Here is a 21,628-nt window from a genome sequence, read left to right on the forward strand (position 1 = left end):
ACAAGGGAGTCCCCAGCAGGAGTACTCTCCAGCACACCCTCCAAGGACTCCAAAAAGGGTGGGTATGCTGGGCTGCTGTTTGGTACATATGCACAAACAACGGTCAGGACCCGTCCACCCACCCGAAGGCGTAGGGAGGCAACCCTCTCGTCTACCGGTGTGAACCCCAATGTACAGGCACTGAGCCGTGGGGCAATGAGTATGCCCACACCTGCTCTGCGCCTTTCACCGTGAGCAACTCCAGAGTGGAAGCGAGTCCAACCCCTCTCGAGAGAACTGGTACCAGAACCCAGGCTGTGTGTGGAGGCAAGTCCGACTATATCCAGTCGGAAATTCTCTGCCTCACACACCAGCTCGGGCTCCTTCCCTGCTAGAGAGGTGACATTCCATGTCCCAAGAGCTAGTTTCTGCAGCCGAGGATCGGACCGCCAGGGTCCCCGCCTTTGGCTGCTGCCCAGCTCACATTGCACCCGACCCCTTTGGCCCCTCTCATGGGTGGTGAGCCCTTGGGAAGGGGGACCCACGTTGCCTCTTCGGGCTGTGCCCGGCCGGGCCCCAAGGGTGTAGGCCCGGCCACCAGGCGCTTGCCAACGAGCCCCACCTCCAGGCCTGGCTCCAGAGGGGGGCCCCGGTGACCCGCGTCTGGGCAAGGGAAACTTCGATCCATTTATTTTAATCTTCATCAGGGGTCTTTGATCCGTGCTTTGTCCGGCCCCTCACCTAGAACATGTTTGCCATGGGTGACCCTGCCAGGGCATAAAAGCCCCAGACAACTTAGCTCCTAGGATCATTGGGACACACAAACCCCTCCACCACGGTAAGGTGACGACTCACGGAGGAAAATACTATTTTGGAAAAAACTGCAGAAATAGCAAATGAATTTAATGAGTATTTTGTCAACATCGGCAGTAGCCTAGCAAAACAAATTCCTGATCCAACAAACTTGTTTGAAATAGATAGATATGTCAAAAAAAACTCCTCCACGATGTTCCTTACTGCTGTAAAACAAGAAGAAGGATCAAATATTATAAAAACTTTTAAAAATAAAAAGTCAAGTGATTGCTTTAATATTGATATAACAATAATCAAGCAGATTATAGAATATGTAGTGCGACCTTTCACGCACATATGCAACCTGTCATTCAAAGCTGCTATCTTTCCATCAAAAATGAAAATTGCTAAAGTTATTCCAATCTATAAAAGTGGAGAAAGACATCTGTTTACAAATTATAGACCAATATCACTACTACCACAATTTTCAAAAATATTAGAAAAACTATTTTCTCGCAGACTTGATAGGTTTATACAAAAGCATGCGCTGTTAAGTGAGAATCAATATGGCTTCAGGGAAAAACAGACCACCTCAATGGCAGTTATGGAGTTGTGAAAGCAATAGCCACTAAAATAGACAACAAAGAATTTACTGTTGGGGTTTTCCTAGATCTAAAAAAAGCTTTTGACACAATAGATCACAGTATATTATTGAAAAAACTAGAAAGATATGGCATTAGAGGTGTAGCTTATAAATGGATAAAAAGTTATTTAGAAAACAGATATCAGTACGTGCAACTCAACAATAAAAAAACGAATCAACTGAAAATCACTCACGGAGTTCCTCAGGGGTCAGTGCTTGGTCCAAAACTATTCATCTTATATATAAATGATATCTGCAAGGTCTCAAAACTATTTAAATGTGTCCTATTTGCTGATGATACAACTTTCTACTGTTCTGGAATGAATCTGAAACATCTCCTGACAACCGTAGAAAACGAATTAAACAAATTAAAAAACTGGTTCGACAGAAATAAATTGTCACTTTACCTGAAAAAATCGAACTTAAATGTTTTTGGCACAAGACCAATCAAACACCGAGCTAAAATTATGGTAAACTCAATTGAAATAGAAAGACCGTATGAAACCAAGTTTCTCGGATTAGTAATAGACTCAAAACTATGTTGGAAATCACATATCGATAACGTAAAAAGAAAAATAGCCAAGACCGTAGGGATCCTCTACAAAGCCAAGGAAGTGCTAAATAAGAGATCTTTGTACACCTTATACACTTCATTTTTATTACCATATCTGACCTACTGTGTGGAAATATGGGGAAATGCCTGCAAAACAAACACACTCCCTATTCTCAAACTACAAAAAAAAGCAATTCGAATTATTAATAGATCAAAATATACGGAACCCACAAATCCACTATTTATCAAATTAAATATGATTACATTTTATGACCTGGTTGACTTTAAAATCGCCCAATTAATGTACAAACCACACAATAACCTGCTCTGCCAAAACATTCTGAAGTTTTTCGAAATTCGAGAAAGCAACTATGAATTAAGAGGTACCAACTTATTCAAAAAACTCAAAACAAGAACAAACATCAAGCAAAGAAGCGTATCGTAAATTGAATGCCTTTGAAATTAGTTTTGTATCTTTTCCCTGGTGCTCTCTACCGCCTTTATTACCGATTCATCTTACTGTTTATTGTGTATGTTAAATCGCTCCATGTACAGCACTTTGTATGCAGCGATGGCTGTTTGAAAGTGCTCTATAAATACTGTTGACTTGACTTGACTATCTAGCAAAGGTGTTAATCTGTGGAATAATCACGAAACGGACCTAAAAATGAGTAAATCGCTTGCTGAGTTCAAAAACAAATTCAAAAAAATAGTACAAACAACCTACATCAACCAGAGTTAAAATGATAAATTCTAAACATTAAATATAATGATAAATCAGAACTAAGTTGATATATAGAGAAAGGTATTGAAATAACCATTATGAATACAAGAGAAAATTGACACAAGAGTGCCAGGGTGAGGATGTATATAATCCCGATACAAACCAAAAGTTGTAAAAATATCACGGTTAAGTGTAAAGTATGAGCCTTAATGGAGACTTCTTCTTACTTTTTCTTTTCTGATTGATATAAAAATGATTTAGTAGATATAAACACATAACGGGGTAGGACTAGATAAGTTTTTTACTTCATCCTACTCCCTTGAACATAATAACTGTGTTGAATGAAGACTGATTTCTTTCTTTTTACTTTTTTATCTACCGTATTTCCTGTCAAATTATTACTATATATGTTTTATGTTCAATAAACAAACAAACAAACAAACAATAAGAGACCATAGCGCCATCTCTATAAATGGTGCGGATATCAACCAGGTCTCCTCTTACAAATACTTGGGAATTTACGTCAATAGCAGTTTTAACTGGCAGACACACATATCAAATGTCTGCTCGAGGATCCATCAGCGCCTTCACTTCTTGCGGCGTCTGACAATATTTTGAGTTGGCAGAAGCATTGTTAATCTTCCTTCTACAGAGTGACCATTGAGTCAGTCTTGTGCTTTGGAATAACCAGTTGGTTTGGGAACCTAACTGTTAAATCAAAACCTCAGATAACCAGCTTGGTTAAAACAGCGGGGAAGGTAATGGGGCAGCCCCCACCCCCTGCTCCCCAGGACATATATGTCCAGTCCGTTTTTCAACAGGCCAACAGCATTTTAGAAAATTCTTCCCATGGGCTAGACTCCCAATTCGAGCTCCTAAACTCTGGAAGGAGGCATCGTGAAGGAGACTGGAATGTCTCTGAATTGTTTGTTATTTAGTCCTTTGTTTTGTGTTCACAAGACACACGTACACACACACAATTTCTGTTTTGGTGTATTCTTTTCGCTTTTCTTAGTGTCTTTGAAGTAATCGTTAATTTAAAATTTTCCAGAGGCGGTTGTTGAACGCCTCTCGAGCCTAACAGAAGATGTGAAGGCACGGAGACCGCCAGAGACGTGTCTGTATTTGCTTGAGTCTTAAACGAATTAATAAAGTGTACGTTTTAAAAACAATAACACGACAGCTCTCTTTATTTCGGAGCTGCGACAATCGGACTCCTCTCTGCAAACTAACCCGATCTAAAAACATTCGTACCACAGGCTATCAGCTTAGTTAAACAATTAGAGGGAGGCAGATAGACAAGCAGGACGACATGAGGGCAGTCTGCGGCATACATATATTTGTCTGTACTGTATGTATTGTCCAATGTATGTTGTGCATTGTATGCACACAGTGGCACGGAGGGCCTCTCCTCTGAGAGAAGTTTTCCCCAGGGAGACCAAATAAATTCAAATTTCAATTCAAATTTTTACTCTCAAGGTGCCACTCCAAATTTTCCAAGAATAGTATAAACGGTATTTCACTTATGATAGTAATCATTGGTCATGATTAGAATCTTTGGATGACTCAAACATAGGATCGAGAAATGAATGTACAGAAGGCTTAGCTTCATTACATATATGGCTTGGGCCATCCATCTCACATGATGTTTTGGTCCTGGTTGTGTAAACTTGCATTTTGGAACAGTTCACCCAGCCACCAAGATGGTGCGATCCTTTTTATCAGCCCTGATTGTCTTTGAAAATGACACATGTAATTTGTGGTGACTTGTATTTCATAGTCGTCTGACCGTGCATCTCTGTCCTGGCGCTGCTCCGCCGTAGCGTCTATTTCTACTAAAGGGCTTGGTATAGGCTTCATTTTAAGTTTTTCCACTAAAGAACAATAATGATGGGTTGTTGTTAGTGTAGTCAGATTCTTCGTAGAGTGAGTTGTTTCACTGTGCGAAACTGGATGGTCAATGGATAAATGCGGGGCTTCTGCATGATGTTTGGATAATTGGTCTGAGGCGGGGAAAAAAATGAGCTTCCCCTCATTTTTTTTTTAGGGTCATGAAGCGCATCCAGTCTCAATACATTTATCCCTATTGTATATGATTTGCAATGCTGTATATTTAAAGATACATGTCATGATGTTTAGGAGAAAAGTGTATTAACTCTCTCACATTCTGACAGTTGCCAAGCCACCAGACAGCATTGCATCGAGCTGCCATCTTGGGAAATAGTGATGCCATTTCTGCTCTCATTCAAGGTGGCTGTGCATTAGACCTACAGAACAGAGTGAGTTATAGACATTCCCACAACAAGAAACACATGAATTCAGATGACTGCACATACTTCATGTCCAACCAAATCATTTTCTCGATTTCTTTGAGGATGGCAACACTGCTCTGCATGAGGTGTCGTGGCATGGTTTCCTTCAGTGTGTGAAACTGCTGGTCAAGGCTGGTGCGAATGTACACATCAAGAATAAGGTATGATCCGGAATATATAATAGTTGTATCAATATATTTAAACTGCTGTGTGAAATTAATCCATTCATCCATTTTCTTCCATTTATCCTGTTCAGAGGTCACGGGTGAACTGGGCCCTATCCCAGCTATTCCATTCAATGACGGGGCACTTACAATATAGGCAAACAAAAATTTACACTCACACAAATGAGCAAATGAGTCATGACTTTGGTCTTCACTTCACGAAGCCTGTCCTGGGTGTGTGCTCACTATAATGTTTTGAATGAGTGCTGAAACTCCAGGAGAGGTCTTCACCAAAGGCCACATTAATCACAAATGGGATAACATCACCAAACTTCACGTTTCAACAGGGGCTCTGGCTGAAGGAGCTGCCCAGTGCTGTCAGGTTGGCCTGGTGGGGGTGGGAGGGTCTGTCCATCATAGCTGTTAGCTTAGCTAGCATCCTCCTGTGTACAGCCACACACCCTCATCCCATTTATCGGTGAGATCATGGGAGGAGCCATACACAATTTGTCCATCAAAATCATTGTGCATACATTGGTAATATTGTCAAAAGACAGGGATCAATCAGTCCCAAAATATTTGTGGCTATCACTACTTATACCCACTTCAACCTCTGAAAATATCCCAACAATTATTCTTTCCGTGGCTCACTTATGGGGACCCCCTTTAAATTGTTAAGGGTTTTGCGAGGTGCCACTTTGTCCTTAGGAACCTTGAGTGCTCCAGAAATTATTTTGTAAACTTGACCAGATCTGTCCCATGCCACAATTCTCAAATCTCTGAGCTCTTCGGGCAGTTCCTTTGGCATTCTGATTCTCAATTCCTCTGACATACACTGTGAGGTGTAAGGTCTTGGTGTGTGCCTTTCCAAATCAAGTCCAAACACATCTGGACTCCAATAAAGGGGTCATCTCAAGGAGGATCAGAAGAAATGGACAGCATGGGAATTCAGTATGAGTATCACAGTAAAGGGTCTGGATACTTATGATAATGTGATATTTTAGTTGTTTTTTTTAAAAAATACATTTGCAAAAAATTCTACATTTCAGTTTTTTCCTTCAAGATGAAGTGTTGAATATACATTAACAAGAAACGAAATCAACTTTAAAAAAAAAGATGTGAGCAAATACCTGCAATGAAACAAAGAGTGAAACATTTATATGGTTCTGTTTGTGACCAACAGGAGGCACTGTAAGGCTCTTTCTGCAGTGGCACACCTGTTGGTCATTGTGTCATTAGTTAGTGGTTCTGTTAAAAGGACTCCCTGCCCGACATGTCGAAGTCAGGTCATTGAGTTTTGTCACTGTGTTTGTCTATGTGTCCACTAAGTTTGTATTTTTTTTGTTAAATACATTTTGTTCAGTCCACCCTGCTCTTCTCTGCCTTCCTGCTTTTTGGGGTCATACATTACCACCTCGTAGGGATGGGTCCATGAGGCCTCATGAAGCGTGATGACACAATGGCACACTGTGTTGATACTGTGTCACTGACCACTGACACCTGCTGGACTTTAAAAATCACTGCAGGCAACCCACTTGACAGACTGAACTGACTGATTTGATGATGAAGTGTATCCAATATCATTCATATCTACTGTATGCAATCATATTGTATTATTCAATATGTTCGAATAATGCAAACATTGTGTAAATGAGGATGCTTGTGGGCTTTGTCTTCACAAATCTTTATTCAGAAAAATAATTTGCTCCAGTGTTTTGAATTTGTCTGTTGCGTTTCTTGCATGCAATTTCCCCTGCTGTGGAGAACACACGCTCGCATGGCACTGGTGATGCCAGCATACAAAGAAACTGCTTTGTGAGGTTGGAGAGGTTTGAAAAAGTAGTGTGTTGGTCCTTCAATTATAATAGTGGGTCTTGACTGCGTGCAATTTTCCCCTCCGCCAGGTATTGCTGGACCTCAGGTAGAGCATCTGCTGTTGCACTTCTTCGCAGTCTCCATACCTCATCATCTAAATGTTGCCACACGCAATCCAAAAAAACAAACCTAACAAATTTGGCATTTAGAACAGTTTCCGAAAAACATAACGAATAATGATTAGTAACATGCCAGATGTAGTTCCAGAGGTGCTTTTGTTGGTGTGTGATATTGCTGTTTGGCAAATTCGACATTTCACCTGCAATAAAATATGTGAAAAGTAAACTAAGAGTTCCCTTGAAATTAATTTGAATTAGAATGGAATAACACGTCAAAAATCCGAGAAGCACTTGGTGAGACAAGATTTTAATAAATACATTATTCTCCAAAGGAGATCAAAATGGTTCTACATGGCGGACAATTTGAGTTTCTGCGGGAGCTGCTCCATAATATGCACATACTGTACCAACGTCACTCGAGTGAAGCGCGCCTCAGCAGTCAATAGTCTGCTGATTTCTGCTGTGCGCGCTGATCACGGTGCCAACGCAACCCACGTCACATATTAAAGAAGCTTTGAACTACAACAACAGCTAAGCTCGCCTAGCCAACACGACGCACCAAGTCAGACGGACACGTTTTTCAGATAATCTGTGTGTTTTCCTTTTTGCCCAGCTACATTCTGGCTTGTTTCAACAGGCAGCATCGTTTCGCTATACGCACTTCCTTATAAGCACTGTGTGGCGGGCTTTTGCTGCGTCGACGCCCCCTGGACTGAGTCGATGCAGCCTGGACTGAGTCGACGCAGTTCATGTGTTGGTCACGTGATCGTCACGAAGCAGCACATGCACTGACATGTGGATTGCTCTGTGAGCTCGACACATGCGTCGACGCATCGGTGTTGCTGGATCCATCACTACCACCTCGCAAAACCCTTAACAGAATGACCCAACAGACTGGATCCTGCAGGACCAGAGGGCTGGTCCCACTGCCATCCGTTCCTGTTCCCAATGAGGCAAACTTTGCAGTCACCCTCCGGGCATTGTCCCGGGCAATGCAAGTGCCGCGCCGCACCCCGCCCTGTCTCCGCCGAGCCAACCTATTGGTTGACTTTGGGACGTCTGGGATCCATCACTTGAGGGTGGAGTACTGTTAGGGTGGTTCTGTTTGTGAGCAACAGGTGGCACTGTAGGGCTCTTCTTGCAGTCTGAGCATGCAGCTCTTAATCAGGTGCGGTCTGTAGCCCGGAATTTACGGTACTCACGTTGTTACCCCTTGCAACACTGAGTAGCTTTTTGTCTTTCAAAGCAGTGCTGTGAAACTCTCAACAGGACTGCTCAAAGTGTGCAGTGACCTACTCGGCAGTGATCATGACAGGAAGCAGCATCGCAAAGGGTCTGAGCTGCTTGCGTGCAGGCAGACAGACAAGAGGATTTGGCACGGAGCAGAGAACGCACCAGATGTAGGCTACGCTCGCGGGTCCGCAGGAGGTCCTGCATACGTCCCACCAATACCACGTTGCTGTCTTTAATATTTCCTGTCTTTTTGTTTGTTCATAATTATTAAATTCAGTGGTCTTTTGTGTGTGACAGACGTCTGGGACAATATGAAACAAACCGCCTCCCATATTGAACCAATACAGGACGCAACATCAAATTCCGACTGAAAGGACGATTCTGTATTTTACGGGGTGGGGTGGCAACCTTAATTGAGGCAGTGGCTCATCCCCAAGTTCTTTCCTCCTGCCAGAATAGATTCATAGAGAACAGTTCCAGGGTTCGCAAACTTCTGCTGGAGGTTCATCCATGACTTCACCAAGGTCGCTGCACCACTCACCCAACTCACCTTTTCAGCCTCTCCATTTGCATGGAAACGCAAAGCTGATGCCACCTTCAAAAACCCGAAATAACTGTTCAACTCCGGAGTTTGAACCACCCTCCTCAACGATGGACTAAAGAGCGGGATCAGGATGGATGAGGCAGAAAGGAAACATTTTATGATTTTATGCTTTGGAGCCGCAGCGTCATGTACAGAGTGCCTTAAAAAAAAAAAAAAATACATATATATATATATATATATTACAACTAGATGTCGGAGAAGTGCTAGTCTGCTTGGACACTGTCATGTTGTCCTTGAGGGTCATTACAACAGTGCCCCAATGGATGCCATAGTTTTAAAACTGGGCAAAGTAACCAAAGAGGTTGGTTTTGGTTTAATAAAAGGCCATTCTGTTTTTTTTTTTAATTTTATTTTATTTTAATTTTTTGCATTAATGCAGGCAGGCAACACAGCACTTCATCTGGCCAGCCAAAATGATCATGCTCAGACTGCTCGCCTTCTGCTTGTTGGAGGAGCCACACCAGACACGAAGAACAAGGTCAGAAAAATCCACCAATATTATTAAACTTTTAGTTATACTGTATATATATATATATATATATATATATATATATATATATATATATATATATATTAACATTCACAGAGCAGTTGATTTCATCCAAAAAATACTGGTTAGCATCTTCATTTCTACCAGGGGCCTCTAAACTTCTTGTTCCTTTGGCCAGTTTGACATCTTTCATTTATCATCACATAAGACCAATCTATCAGTGGAGGTAACAATATGCAAAGCAATGCTTGGTTTTTACACAGTATATTATATAGTTAGTGAATAACCCCCACTGGCCCATTGTAAATAGCACAGCCACCTTATGCAGCACATACACTGTTGCATATCTGCTTATATCTTATATTTTTATATGGCATTCTGTACTGTACAGATAATTTAAAAAAGATATTTTGTGCATGCAAATACTTGTTTTCTTTTTCTACTTCTTCTGTCCAAACTTTGCTGCTGTACATTGCAAATTTCTCCATTGTGAGACAAGAAAGGGTTTTCTTATAAATGAATAAATAAATAAATAAATAAATAAATAACAACACGAAGGTAATAAACCACAAAGTTAATGATTTCACAGGAGCAAATCTCCACTCATGATTGTGTGTGTGTGCGTGTGCGTGTGCGTGTACGTGTACGTGTGTATGTGTGTATGTGTGTGTGTGCGTGTATGTGTTTGTTCTGTTTTTTACTGTAGAAAGGGGAAACAGCTCTACATGTGGCAGCTGCTTTGAGCCATAAGAGGACAGTTAAACTTTTATTGGATTCTGGGGCAGATGGAAAAATCCGAAACAATGTGAAGTGCATCCATATTTCTCATTTTAAAATGATTTTAATACATGTAGCAATATGTCATTCTAGCAGTTTGGAGGCATGTGAATTGTTTTCGGGAAGTTCAACAGTTATGTTGAATGTTGGTATATACCGTAGTTTCTGTACTATAAGGCGCACCTAAACATATTCAATTTTCTCAAAAGCCGACAGCACACCTTATAATCCGTTATGCCTTATATATTTATCAATAGTCAGATTTATGCACACACACAAACACACACACACATTAAAGGAAATAAATCAGATGTTATTTGCCAAGCGTAAAAAAGAAAGTGAATGAGCCTCTTCTGTTAATTCTAGGCAGGCCTATTGGCATCGGACATAGCCAGAAAAAATAACCACCGGCATGTCGTACTTCTGCTGGCCAAGGATCCTCAGGTTGGTATTTTCAACACCTATTCCTCAACTGCTGAATGAATGGTTTCAAAATGCAAAATGACAGAGTTGAACAGTTTGCTAATTGAAATGTATTAGATGTTTACGAAGAAAAGAATATTTAAAGGGGCTCCTTTAAATCTGCTTCACAAAGTGATATCAATTATGTTGATAAGCAGACAGCTTTTGACCTTAGCTAGCGTTTGCATCTTTGGTCAGTTGTACTTGTCAGAAATGCAACATGTATCATTGGTTTTGTCCACTCTCTTAGATAATCCCTTGTTGGTTTTGTTGAAGGTAAAATGCCTGAAATGTCATCTCCCTAAAATAGCCTACTTTTAAGATGGAAATAAATACCCACTCTCCCTTTAATGTAACAAATGAGGGGTTTACCACTCCGCAGTCAGCTAGAGCTTGAGATTGATCATTTGCTAGTCAAGAGTTATGACAACATGGACACCTCGCTGAAATCATGGGTGGTGGGTTCATGTAGCAAGCTAGCAGCGGTGTCTCAAGCACGCGGACATCTTTTATTTAAAACGAGACCGGTGGTATGATCACTCACAAAACGTTCAAGTCTATAATCAAATATAACCATGGCACATGTGCGATGCATGCCCGTCTGGACAGTCATCCGTTAATGCCAGCGAACAAGCAGACATAATTTGTCACACCAGTCATCAGCAAATTTACCTCCTGTTTTCATCTGTCATTGAAAAGATGACACAATGCGGAGTAGCAGTCAATCAATAACCCCTTTGATTGAGAAAATAAATTATGGTTTATCTCAACTGTCAGCTATCTCCCAGCAGACATGCTTGCAATTTTCTACCTGCTTCCACTGGCCCCATCCCCGCTCAACTCACTCATCCTATCACAAATCATGTGTCTGATTTGTGATAGGATGAGTGAGTTGACGAACATTCAGATTTCATCAGAATCAGAATCATCTTTATTGGCCAAGTATGTAGAACACACAAGGAATTTGTCTCTGGTATAACACGCTGCATTAGTATCATCGTAAACAAGGACATGACAAATAGGTATGCAGGGACATTTCGTAATGTAAGTCGTGCGTTGTTACCACCCAGTGACAACTATGAGACAATGCGCAAAGTATCAAGCAGAGCTAAAGTGAACAGTGGTAGAATACAATACTATGACAGTTGTACAGATGGTGTCATTCATTGAACCATTGAACCATTTTAGAGTGAGAGTTCATAAAAGTCTTGCAACAATTATTTTTTTTTGTTACCGCAAAATATGATGATACACTGTCATAGTTGTGTTCTATGAATTGATGTTTGAGTTTGACAAGTTCCAAGTGCCTGCGAGGCTATGAAAGTTACTGGATGTGATTGGACGAGCAAGTCCTTTGCAAGGCCGGTGGTCCTCCAGGCAACCCCCGTTTTTTCAAATACAGTTATACCTTGGTTTTCAACAATAATTCGTTCCAGAAGGCTGTTCGAAAAGCGATTTGTTCAAAATCCGAAAATATTTTATTAGCCCCTATTTAGGGGCTAATACATTATGCAGAAAAAAACATAAAAACAGTCAGATCTGCGTAAATCACAACTAACACGTCTGCTCACAATGAACACTAGACGAGGAAGCATAATTTCCTCGTGTAAGGAAGCTGAGCGGAGTCAAGTGGTGTATTCGGTTTGCTCAGTTTAGTAGAAAACCGGTTTTCGGTTGTAAACCAAGGTGTAAAAATGTCTGGTCAAAAACTGATTTGGTCAAGACCAGAGATCGATTCGAAAACCGAGATTTGACTATTCGTGAGGTGTGCAGCAAGAGTCTGGTAGGGGGGTGAGTTACCCTTTCAGGAATCTAATTTAAAATAAAGTATTAAGAATACTGTGCACATGACTGAATGCATGTTTGAGCTGGTGCAGCAATAGAAGGAGTGAGTCTTGATCAGCATTGACCAGCAACCATGCCTGCACAGCGCACCACACAAGTGGGAAAGTCACAGATCTCACGACTGGTATCGATTAAATAAAAACAAGTGTTTCTAACTGAAATCTAACTGAAGATCCCATTCTGATGATGGCGATTGCTCTGTTGATGTTCAGGGCTGTTATGTTTTTAAACACTAGCCAATTAGAATTTCCACGTGCCTTTTTTTTTCTTATCCTTGTTGCACTCCAGGCTGTAGTGTGAAATACAGGCATTTACGCTGCAAATGTGTGTATGAAACGCCATTATCTAGCATTCTGGCATAGTATTTATTGGAACTGTAGCAGTCACTGCCCAGCAAAAGCCCAGTCCTGCATGGGCGACAGATCACTATGCATCTTTAAGTGTCGTGTAGCAGTAATCCAGAATGTTGCCTTCTCTGGTGAAACAATCACTGTGCTGCTGGTCAGCCAGCGTTTGTAGCGCTTTGTTCACGTTAGCTTGCGGTAGGATGTAAACACCAGCGAGTATCAAGTGGAGAACTTACATTGTGAGTAGAATGGCTTACAGCTTAGAAACAGCGAATCCAAGCCGCGGCTGCAGTGTATGTTGAGCTTTGTGATCAGTGCACAAGTACTCATTGAAATAGAAGCATTTTCCACGACCTTTTGATTTCCATGATTATTCTGTATCATCGTGTAATGGCTTGGAGGAGGCGGAAGATGTGTAGGTGTAGTGCAGCATCCAGGTGGTGGTCGCCGAGCCGAGTTTCGGTAAGCAGCGCGCGACAGAACGTGCAAAGGTTTTGTTGGTCCCTGGAAGAAGAAGAACATCCATCTTGTTTTTCAGACAGAGATTAGCAAGAAGGATCCTTCTTGATGAGAGCGAGGTTTGAGAACCACGCTGATGTAGCTTGACTCGCGCGCCGACTCGTTTCCCCCTCTTCCGGCAGCGTTACCATGCTCCGTACAGTAGAGTCGCCCTGGGAGCTAATAACTCAAAAAAACCTAGTAGGTTTGCATGCATTGGTGAAAAAAGTCAGAGCGTAGACTCTCTACTGTTTGGCAAGTCTTCTCTCGGATAAGTAAGCGGTGTAGGGAGCACATAAAACAAGGGAGCATGTAACCAAGGAAGCCACTCGTACGACGCCATCTTGGTAAAAAACAAACAAACAAAACAAAAAAACCATTGTATTCTGTTCTGATTTATTCATTCATTCATCTTCCAAACCGCTTGATCCTCACTAGGGTCGCGGGGGGTGCTGGAGCCTATCCCAGCTGTCTCCAGGCAGTAGGCAGGGGTCACCCTGAATCGGTTGCCAGCCAATCACAGGGCACACAGAGATGAACAACCATCCATACTCAATCAGCCTGCCGCGCATGTTTTTGGAATGTGGGAGGAAACCAGAGCACCCGGGGAAAACCCATGCAGGCCCGGGAAGAACATGCAAACTCCACACAGGGAGGCCGGAGCTGGAATCGAACCCGGTACCTCTGCACTGTAAAGCCGACGTGCTAACCACTGGACTACCGGGCCGTCCTGTTTTGATTTATGTTCAACATAATGTCCCAACTGGATTGAAATTAGGTTTGTACCTGTAAATCTAGGAAAATAGTAAAAGTCCACCCATGCGCACAGTTAGACTTCGCTTTGCGCTAGACTAGCGCGAGCCACAAAAAATAGGGCCCATACAATGGCGTTTTGAAAAAGATTGTTGTTCAAAGTTCTCGATCAAAATGTTGTAAAACTGGCTGGTTTTGTCCTTAGGGATATTACTATCAGTGTTGTGTCCAAGGACCGGCAACCCGAGGCCAAGGCCAAGGACGTGGAAAATTTTCAGGGGCAAGGCCAAGGCCATGGATTTGAGAAATTTTCAGAGGCCAAGGCCAAGGACCAAGGACTTGCCTCCGAGGCCAAGTCAAAGGTCAGAGGACTGATTTTGAAACTGAGGCCGAGTAGACATGTATAAAACTGAGAACATGTATAAAACTATGCTATCATACCACTTGCCAGGTCTTCATGATTTGCAACACCCCTCCATCATAACCCTTTGCACCCCCTAACACTTGAATGAAGTGTTTTTATTCAAAGAGTAGAACAGTCAGGGTATGTGTTATTTATATTGAGAAAAAAACAAAATCATATGGTATACATTTATGAATTAATGTTTTAGTGCAGTAGTTTCTTAATATGAAGTAAATCAACACTCAACAGGCATGACATGGCACGGAACACAAGTTGAGAAATGACTTTGCATAGAAGTCAATCACTGACTGCAGAAAAAGCGGTAATCTCTGCAGTGATAATTTTACAGTTAACTGGGGTGAGTCCCAGGACCTCGCTGATCAGAAAAGTATGAGTCCCATTATGCATTGTGAGAGTCCCAAATTTTGAATTCTGAAATGGTCTACTTATTCAATTGCATATGATAATAACACAAACAACAACATATACATACAACGATAAACAAATGCTGCAAAATTTTAAATAATTCAGGAGCAGGCCTGAGGATTTCGGAAATTCAAGGTAACCGTTTTTCGGTTCCGTCGGATTACCCAATGGGAAACCACGATAACAAATGTTGGGTTCCGTAAATGTTCAGCACGGGAACCCATTTTTCTATTTTGACTGATATTGATAATCAAGAATTCCGAAACTCAAAAGTATAATGTTTCAAAGTTCAATGTTTAGGCATTAACAATGAACATTACATCAGCAGCTGTGTACTCCGGGTTTATTCCCAAAAAAATAAATGGATCATGAATACAGCATACCACAAAATCTGAGTATTTTTCCAATCTCACACTGCAAAGATTAATTTACTGGTAATCATTAATACAGGTAAGTATAGATGTGGCTTGACATCCTCTTCCCAAGATGATGCATGTGTAATCTATGATCAATTTGACGAAAGAATTTAACACACATAATTGAGTTCTACCAATAGTTAACATTAGCATGACTACACCTTGTGACTAATATTTTATTCATAATGTTACCATGCTACAACCACTAAATTATAGAATAACCAATACTGTTTCATAATACTTTTCACAGCGATTAGCCTACAAATCTAATGACCAATTTGCCTCGTAATCGTGCCTCGCGTCATATTTCGCTCTCGCGTTCTGTGCACACGTCACAGGTGAGTTAAGTGATACGCCCTTTGGACGATTCATACGAAAAATCAGACAAGCATTCCCATTTCTTAAATATCGTAATTAGTAGACCTTGGTGAGTTTTTTTTCATTGTGTCCGAGGACCGGCAATCCGAGGCCAAGGACTTGAAACTCGAGGCCGAGGACCAAGGACCGGTCCTAGAGGCCTCGAGGAACGGCTACATTGTAAGAAAACAATGTTAAAATATCTATGTTAACTAAATTCCTTCCTGCTTGCTTCTGTTGATCCTCTAGCGGGAAAGCCCTTCATTGGTGGCGGAAATGCACATGAGTGACCCAATAGGGAGCAAGGAAAACAAGATGGATCAGGAGGGGCCTCTGCAAAACCACTTTACACCCACTGTTCTTAGCAAGCCCATGAGACCCCACAGATGGAAAAGAGGCAAAGGCCAGGTAGGTAAACTTTACAATTTTGACGTTCATTGATTGCCAATCTATTTTCCTTATATTTTCAACAGTTCCATTTACATACGTATGAGTATAATTCATGACGTATGAGTTTAATTTATTCTGTAAGCATGCCCACAACTCAATTAATATTTATGTCAAATTAGAGGAAAAACAGAAATGGGACTCAATCATTTCAGCCACTTCAAAAACCTGCCTGCCACCCACCAAAAAAAAGTAAGACAAAAATTTGCACCAGGCAGAAGTGTACTGTACAAACATATAGTTACACCACAGTTAAACAGAAGGTAAAGAATTAAACAATTGTTACATCATGATTGCATGCTTTAATTGACCATTCTCATTCTAGTGTGAGTGACTTGGCACCCAGAGGTCAGTATAATACATACCGTTACATTCACAGCCCTGTATATAAAACTGGCCAACTTAAGCTCTTTCCATTTCTCCCTGCTTCGGACGTGGATTGCCTCTGAGCGGTCACATAATTTTCCAGGCGCCATCTTGCAACTCATTGCTTGCTGCCGCTGCCGTGGAATTCAATGTGGGATTCACTTTTGGAGAATCTTCATCATTTTTTCAAGAAATACTAAAAAGCTGCCTGCATGCGTAACCTTAGGGCAGAGGTCGGCAACCCAAAATGTTGAAAGAGCCATATTGGACCAAAACAAAACATACAAAAAAACAAATATGACTGGAGCCGCAAAAAATTAAAAGCCTGGTATAAGCCTTACATTGATGGCCACGCATGCTGTATGAATTTATATTAGCTGTATTTGTCTAGTAGTTATAGGTCCATGAGACGTCATGAAGCGTGTTGACACAATGACACGCTGTGTTGATGCTGTGTTGATACTGTGTTGCTGACCACTGACACCTGCTGGACTTTCAAAATCCCTGCAGGCAACCCACTTGACAGACTGAACTGACCTAACAAAATTGGCATTTAGAACAGTTTCCAAAAAACAAACTAATATGGCTGAGTAACATACAAGATGTAGTTGCAGAGGTGCTTTGGTTGGTATATGATATTTCTGTATGGCAAATTCGACATTTCACCTGTAATAAAATATGTGAATAGTGAACTAAGAGTTACCTTGAAATTAAATTGAATTAGAATGGAACAAGATATGTCAATAATCTGAGAGGCACTTGGTACGACAACTTCTTGCTTGGCTCTCGACGAAGGCGGACGCTTTTTGGTTTCTGCGCTGTCCCTCACCCCACCCCACCCTTCCCTGCTCGCGACTTTGTGCTGTCTTATGTCTGACTTTTCCTAGCCTTCTGTCGTATTTTCATCCTAAAAACAAACATGGAATTGGTTGGCTGGTCTCTTGATGCCATTGACAACATTTTCTCGATGAGAAGAGCAGGCAGTGGGGAGCCTACTTGCCCTTCGGGGACTTTTGCTGCTGGGTACACCCTAGATCCTTGGAGGAAGCGGAGAATGGTGTGCCTGTCAACACTGTCCGTTGAGGATTTGGACGACATCTACATTTTCGCCTTCCGATAACAGGTATGCTGCTGTTTGGTGTGAGCAGTTTCCTGATCTATCGAAAATTCAACCGACGGAAGCGGCTCTATTGGACGAGGCTAAGGATGGCATAACGCTGATGTCCAACACTCAGACTCAGACTGTGCTCAACCACAAACTGTTGCGGGTTTCACAGCAGGATGGTCATCAACTTGGAGAAAAATGGAATCCGTGTTCAATTACTGACTGAAATCATGGATTTGGCTGATCAATGCCACTAAAGAGACATAAGCCACGGACTCAAGGCTGTCTTAAATTCTTGGGCAGCCTGCTACCAAAACAACATCTGCTATCTGGACCTTCACCTGATGAAGATATGCACGGAAGCTAGTCCCCCGCCATTACCCCCTCCCTCATACATTCCCTTGATTCACCGTCTTCATTGTTTATATCTTGTGACCTGGTGTAACTGTCATATGCTTATCCTGGAGTTTTTTTGCCTCACTCAAATTATCCTCAAAACGAGGGTAGTTGGAGTGTGGGTTTTTTCTCCCTGTGGTTTCTTTCTGACCTTCGGGTTGAGTGAACGCTGGCGCGTTTTGGCTGCCGCTGCTCAACCCATATTGTTTTGCGTTTTTTGTTATTGTAAAGTGTCCTTGGGTGTCTTGAAAGGCGCTTGTAAATAAAATGTATTATTATTATTATTATTATTATTGGAGAGCCAAGGAAATTTGAAGTACTTTATTCTCCAAAAGGAGATCAAAATGGCTCTACGGGCAGAAAATTTACATTTCTCCACGAGCTCCTCCATAACATGCCGGACTGCAGCAACGCCACTCGAGTTAAGCACGCCTCACCAGTCGATAGTCCGATGCTCTCTGCTATGCGCACGTGAGCGTGAGCACGTACTCACGTGGTTCAACCAATCAGCATTGACGCAACCCACGTCACATATTAAAGAAGCTTTGAACTACGACAACAGCGAAGCTAACCTCGCCAATGCGATGCTCGAAGTTAGACGGAGACATTATCTGATAATTGGTGTTTTCGTTTTTGACCAAATATATATTTTTATTTGAGCGAGGGTGAGGTCTGGCTTGCTTTGGCAGGTGGCACCGTATCGCTCGAGGCACTTCCTTATAAACACAGTTTGGCGGCCTTTTACGGCGTCGACGCCCCCTAGACTGAGTCGACGCAGTTCATTTATTGTTCACGTGATGGTCTTGAAGCAGTACACCAGGGGTGTCCAAAATCTTTCCTCAAGGGCCGCTGTCCAGCCTGTCTTCCAGCTCTCCAAGGAGCAACGCACCTGATTCAAATCATCAGGACAGTTCTAATGCTGCTTCAGAGCTGGATGAGGAGCTGCTCATCTGAATCAGGTGTGTTGCAGCCGGGAGAGATGGAAAACAGGCAGGACAGTGGTCCTCCAGGCCTGGAGCTGGACATGCCTGCAGTACACGCACCGATGCAGGGATTGCTCTGTGAGCAAATTACCTAATGACCAACAGGTGTGCATCTGCAGGGGGAGCCCTACAGTGCCACCTGTTGGTCCCAAACCGAATCATGACACCACATTCCCATTCTTTGCCAGTACCCTCGGTGAACTGTACAAGAAATGCAGTTTGTTTTTTCACGACAGCCACCTGTCTTGCATCCCGTCCTGCAAATAGAAACATGTATTGCAGGCTATGACGCATATCCTCGTTGACAGAAATGTTGACATTTAATATTTATTCAACACTTTTTTGGAAGCCTTTTTGAAGCACATTTTTGAAGCATTGGAAAATGTTAAGAATGTTTGTGTCATGTTTGTCCTCCTCCAGAAACCATATTAAAACAAAAAATATATTTCCCTCCCCCATCTTTTTCCATTTTCAAATATTTTTGAAAAAGCTCCAGGGAGCCGCTAGGGTGGCGCTAAAGAGCCGCATGGCTCTGGAGCTGCGGGTAGCCGACGCCCGCCGTAGGGTGTCACACAAGCAACAAAGGTGTGAAGCCTCCAGTTTTGGTTCCAAGATAAGCAAAATATGGCTTGAAAAAGTGCGTTATCAGGATGGTTGGAAATGGCAACTCTTGTATTTGTGATCTAATATTAGTTCTATTAGTTTTTCTCACTGATGCAAGTGAGAAACAATGAATAAAAATCAATAGACAAGGAATAGGAGTTTGTTTAGCTATTGCATATACAGAGAAAAACGGACCACCTCAATGGGAGTCATGGAGTTTGTGGAAGCAACTAGTATAGACAAAGAATTTACTGTTGGGATTTTTCTAGATACTATAGATCATAGTATATTATTGAATAAATTAGAGAGAGATATGGAATTGGAGGTGTAGAATATACTGTAAATGGATAAAAAGTTATTAAGAAGACACATACCAGTATGTGCAGTTGAACAAGAGAAAAATCTAATCAACTGAAGATCACTCATGGGGTCCCTCTGGGATTTATGCGTGACCCAAAACTATTCATCTTGATTATAAATCATATATGTCGTGTCACAAAACAATTTAAACGTGTCCCACTTTCCGATGATGCAACTTTCTACTGCTCTGGAGAAAATCAGAAACAGTTCCTGATATCTGTGGAAAAGGAATTAAACATACTGTAAATTCCGTATTACAAGCCGCAACTTTTTTTCCACACTTTCAACACTTGCGGCGTGTAATATGAAGCGGCTTTTTATTTTTTTTTTCCATCGCGGGAAAAACATGGACCAATAAAATGAATCAGTCTTTCACTGAGGTCCAATGAGATTGTAGAACTAATCACAACGTCCGCTCTTTCTGCCGTAGCAGGGGAAAAATGTGTTACCCGGCAACAGTCGACCAATGAAGTAGTACACAGGGGGCCAATGAAATTGTATGATTACCGGTAATCACAACTTCCTTATTTCAATCTTTCTTCTAAACCTGATCAACATGGAGAATACCAGACGAAAAGCATATGATGCAGCTTTTAAACTAAAAGCGATCACTCTGGCAGTTAAAGAAGGAAATCGAGCTGCTGCCCGTTGTCACGTTTCGGTTTTTCGGTCTGGCCAGCAGGTGGCATGAGCGGTCTTCCTAGCACACCTGCTGGCAATCATTAATCAAGAGAGACACTATTTAAGGACTCCTACGTTCTACACCTGTTGTGGGAGTATTGTTTATGGCATTGCTTACCTCATTGCTCATTGACTAGTGGCTTTTGACCTCGTCGTGTTTTCGCGTGTAGTCTCGGTACCAAGTTTGTGTGTAAGTACTAGTGATGGGTCCATGAGGCCTCATGAGGCGTGTCGACACACTGACACACTGTGTTGATACTGTGCTGATACTGTGTCACTGACCACTGCCACCTGCTGGACCTTCAAGATCCCTGCAGCCAACCCACTTAACAGACTGAACTGACTGATAAATTGTTTTGTATATTGAACATATAAAATATACAATTCGGTAATAAATTGGCAAAAGGTGAAGGTAAGATATAAAAAAAGGAAAAGAAAATAGTCATCATCACAAATATGTGTTTAGAGGAGTAGAAAGAAGCAAAAAACCTACCCCGAGTCCTACCCCTTCCTATATATGAATTGATCATTTTTCTAAATAGGAAAGAAAGTCTAAATATCAACAAATGCTTTTATCCTTATGTATGCTGTACTAATACATTTTTACATTAGGTTTGTATATACAGTACATACTCTTTAGAGCACATGTATATGTCGATTTTCTCATATTCATAATGGATGCTACATTTCATTAATATATTAAATAATCTCATCAATGTATTTCTGATGTATTGCTATATTTCATGAGTGTATCGAATTTATCAGCTTAATTCTGATTTGTGTAGTTGTCTTGTACTACTCTCGAATTCATTTTTAATCTCAGCAAGAGAGTTCCTCATTTTACTGGTCCGTTTCTGAATCATTCTACAGATTTACACCTATTACAGATACACTCCTTTGTGTGATGTTCGTTTAGTGTTTTGGATTTTGTATAGATTAGTACCCCCTAAATTATGACAACTTTCTCGAATTTTA

At 41.6% G+C, this 21,628-nt stretch overlaps 2 protein-coding genes across 3 annotated transcripts in view; one reads left to right on the forward strand and one right to left on the reverse strand.

Moving 5' to 3' along the window:
* The window catches only part of ankrd6a (ankyrin repeat domain 6a), a 66,326-nt gene that overhangs the window by 14,364 nt on the left and 30,334 nt on the right, over positions 1 to 21,628 (forward strand). For both annotated transcript variants that reach the window (XM_052085753.1, XM_052085754.1), the window contains exons 2-7: positions 4,866 to 4,970; positions 5,066 to 5,164; positions 9,318 to 9,416; positions 10,135 to 10,233; positions 10,572 to 10,649; positions 15,962 to 16,120. In XM_052085753.1, coding sequence (XP_051941713.1) covers positions 4,866 to 4,970; positions 5,066 to 5,164; positions 9,318 to 9,416; positions 10,135 to 10,233; positions 10,572 to 10,649; positions 15,962 to 16,120 — 639 coding nt within the window. The remainder of the gene's footprint in view (positions 1 to 4,865; positions 4,971 to 5,065; positions 5,165 to 9,317; positions 9,417 to 10,134; positions 10,234 to 10,571; positions 10,650 to 15,961; positions 16,121 to 21,628) is intronic.
* The window catches only part of LOC127614482 (uncharacterized), a 60,269-nt gene that overhangs the window by 11,697 nt on the left and 26,944 nt on the right, over positions 1 to 21,628 (reverse strand). The gene's annotated exons all lie outside the window — the stretch shown is intronic.

This window comes from Hippocampus zosterae, chromosome 14, assembly GCF_025434085.1.
Source record: "Hippocampus zosterae strain Florida chromosome 14, ASM2543408v3, whole genome shotgun sequence".
Lineage (NCBI taxonomy): Eukaryota > Metazoa > Chordata > Actinopteri > Syngnathiformes > Syngnathidae > Hippocampus > Hippocampus zosterae.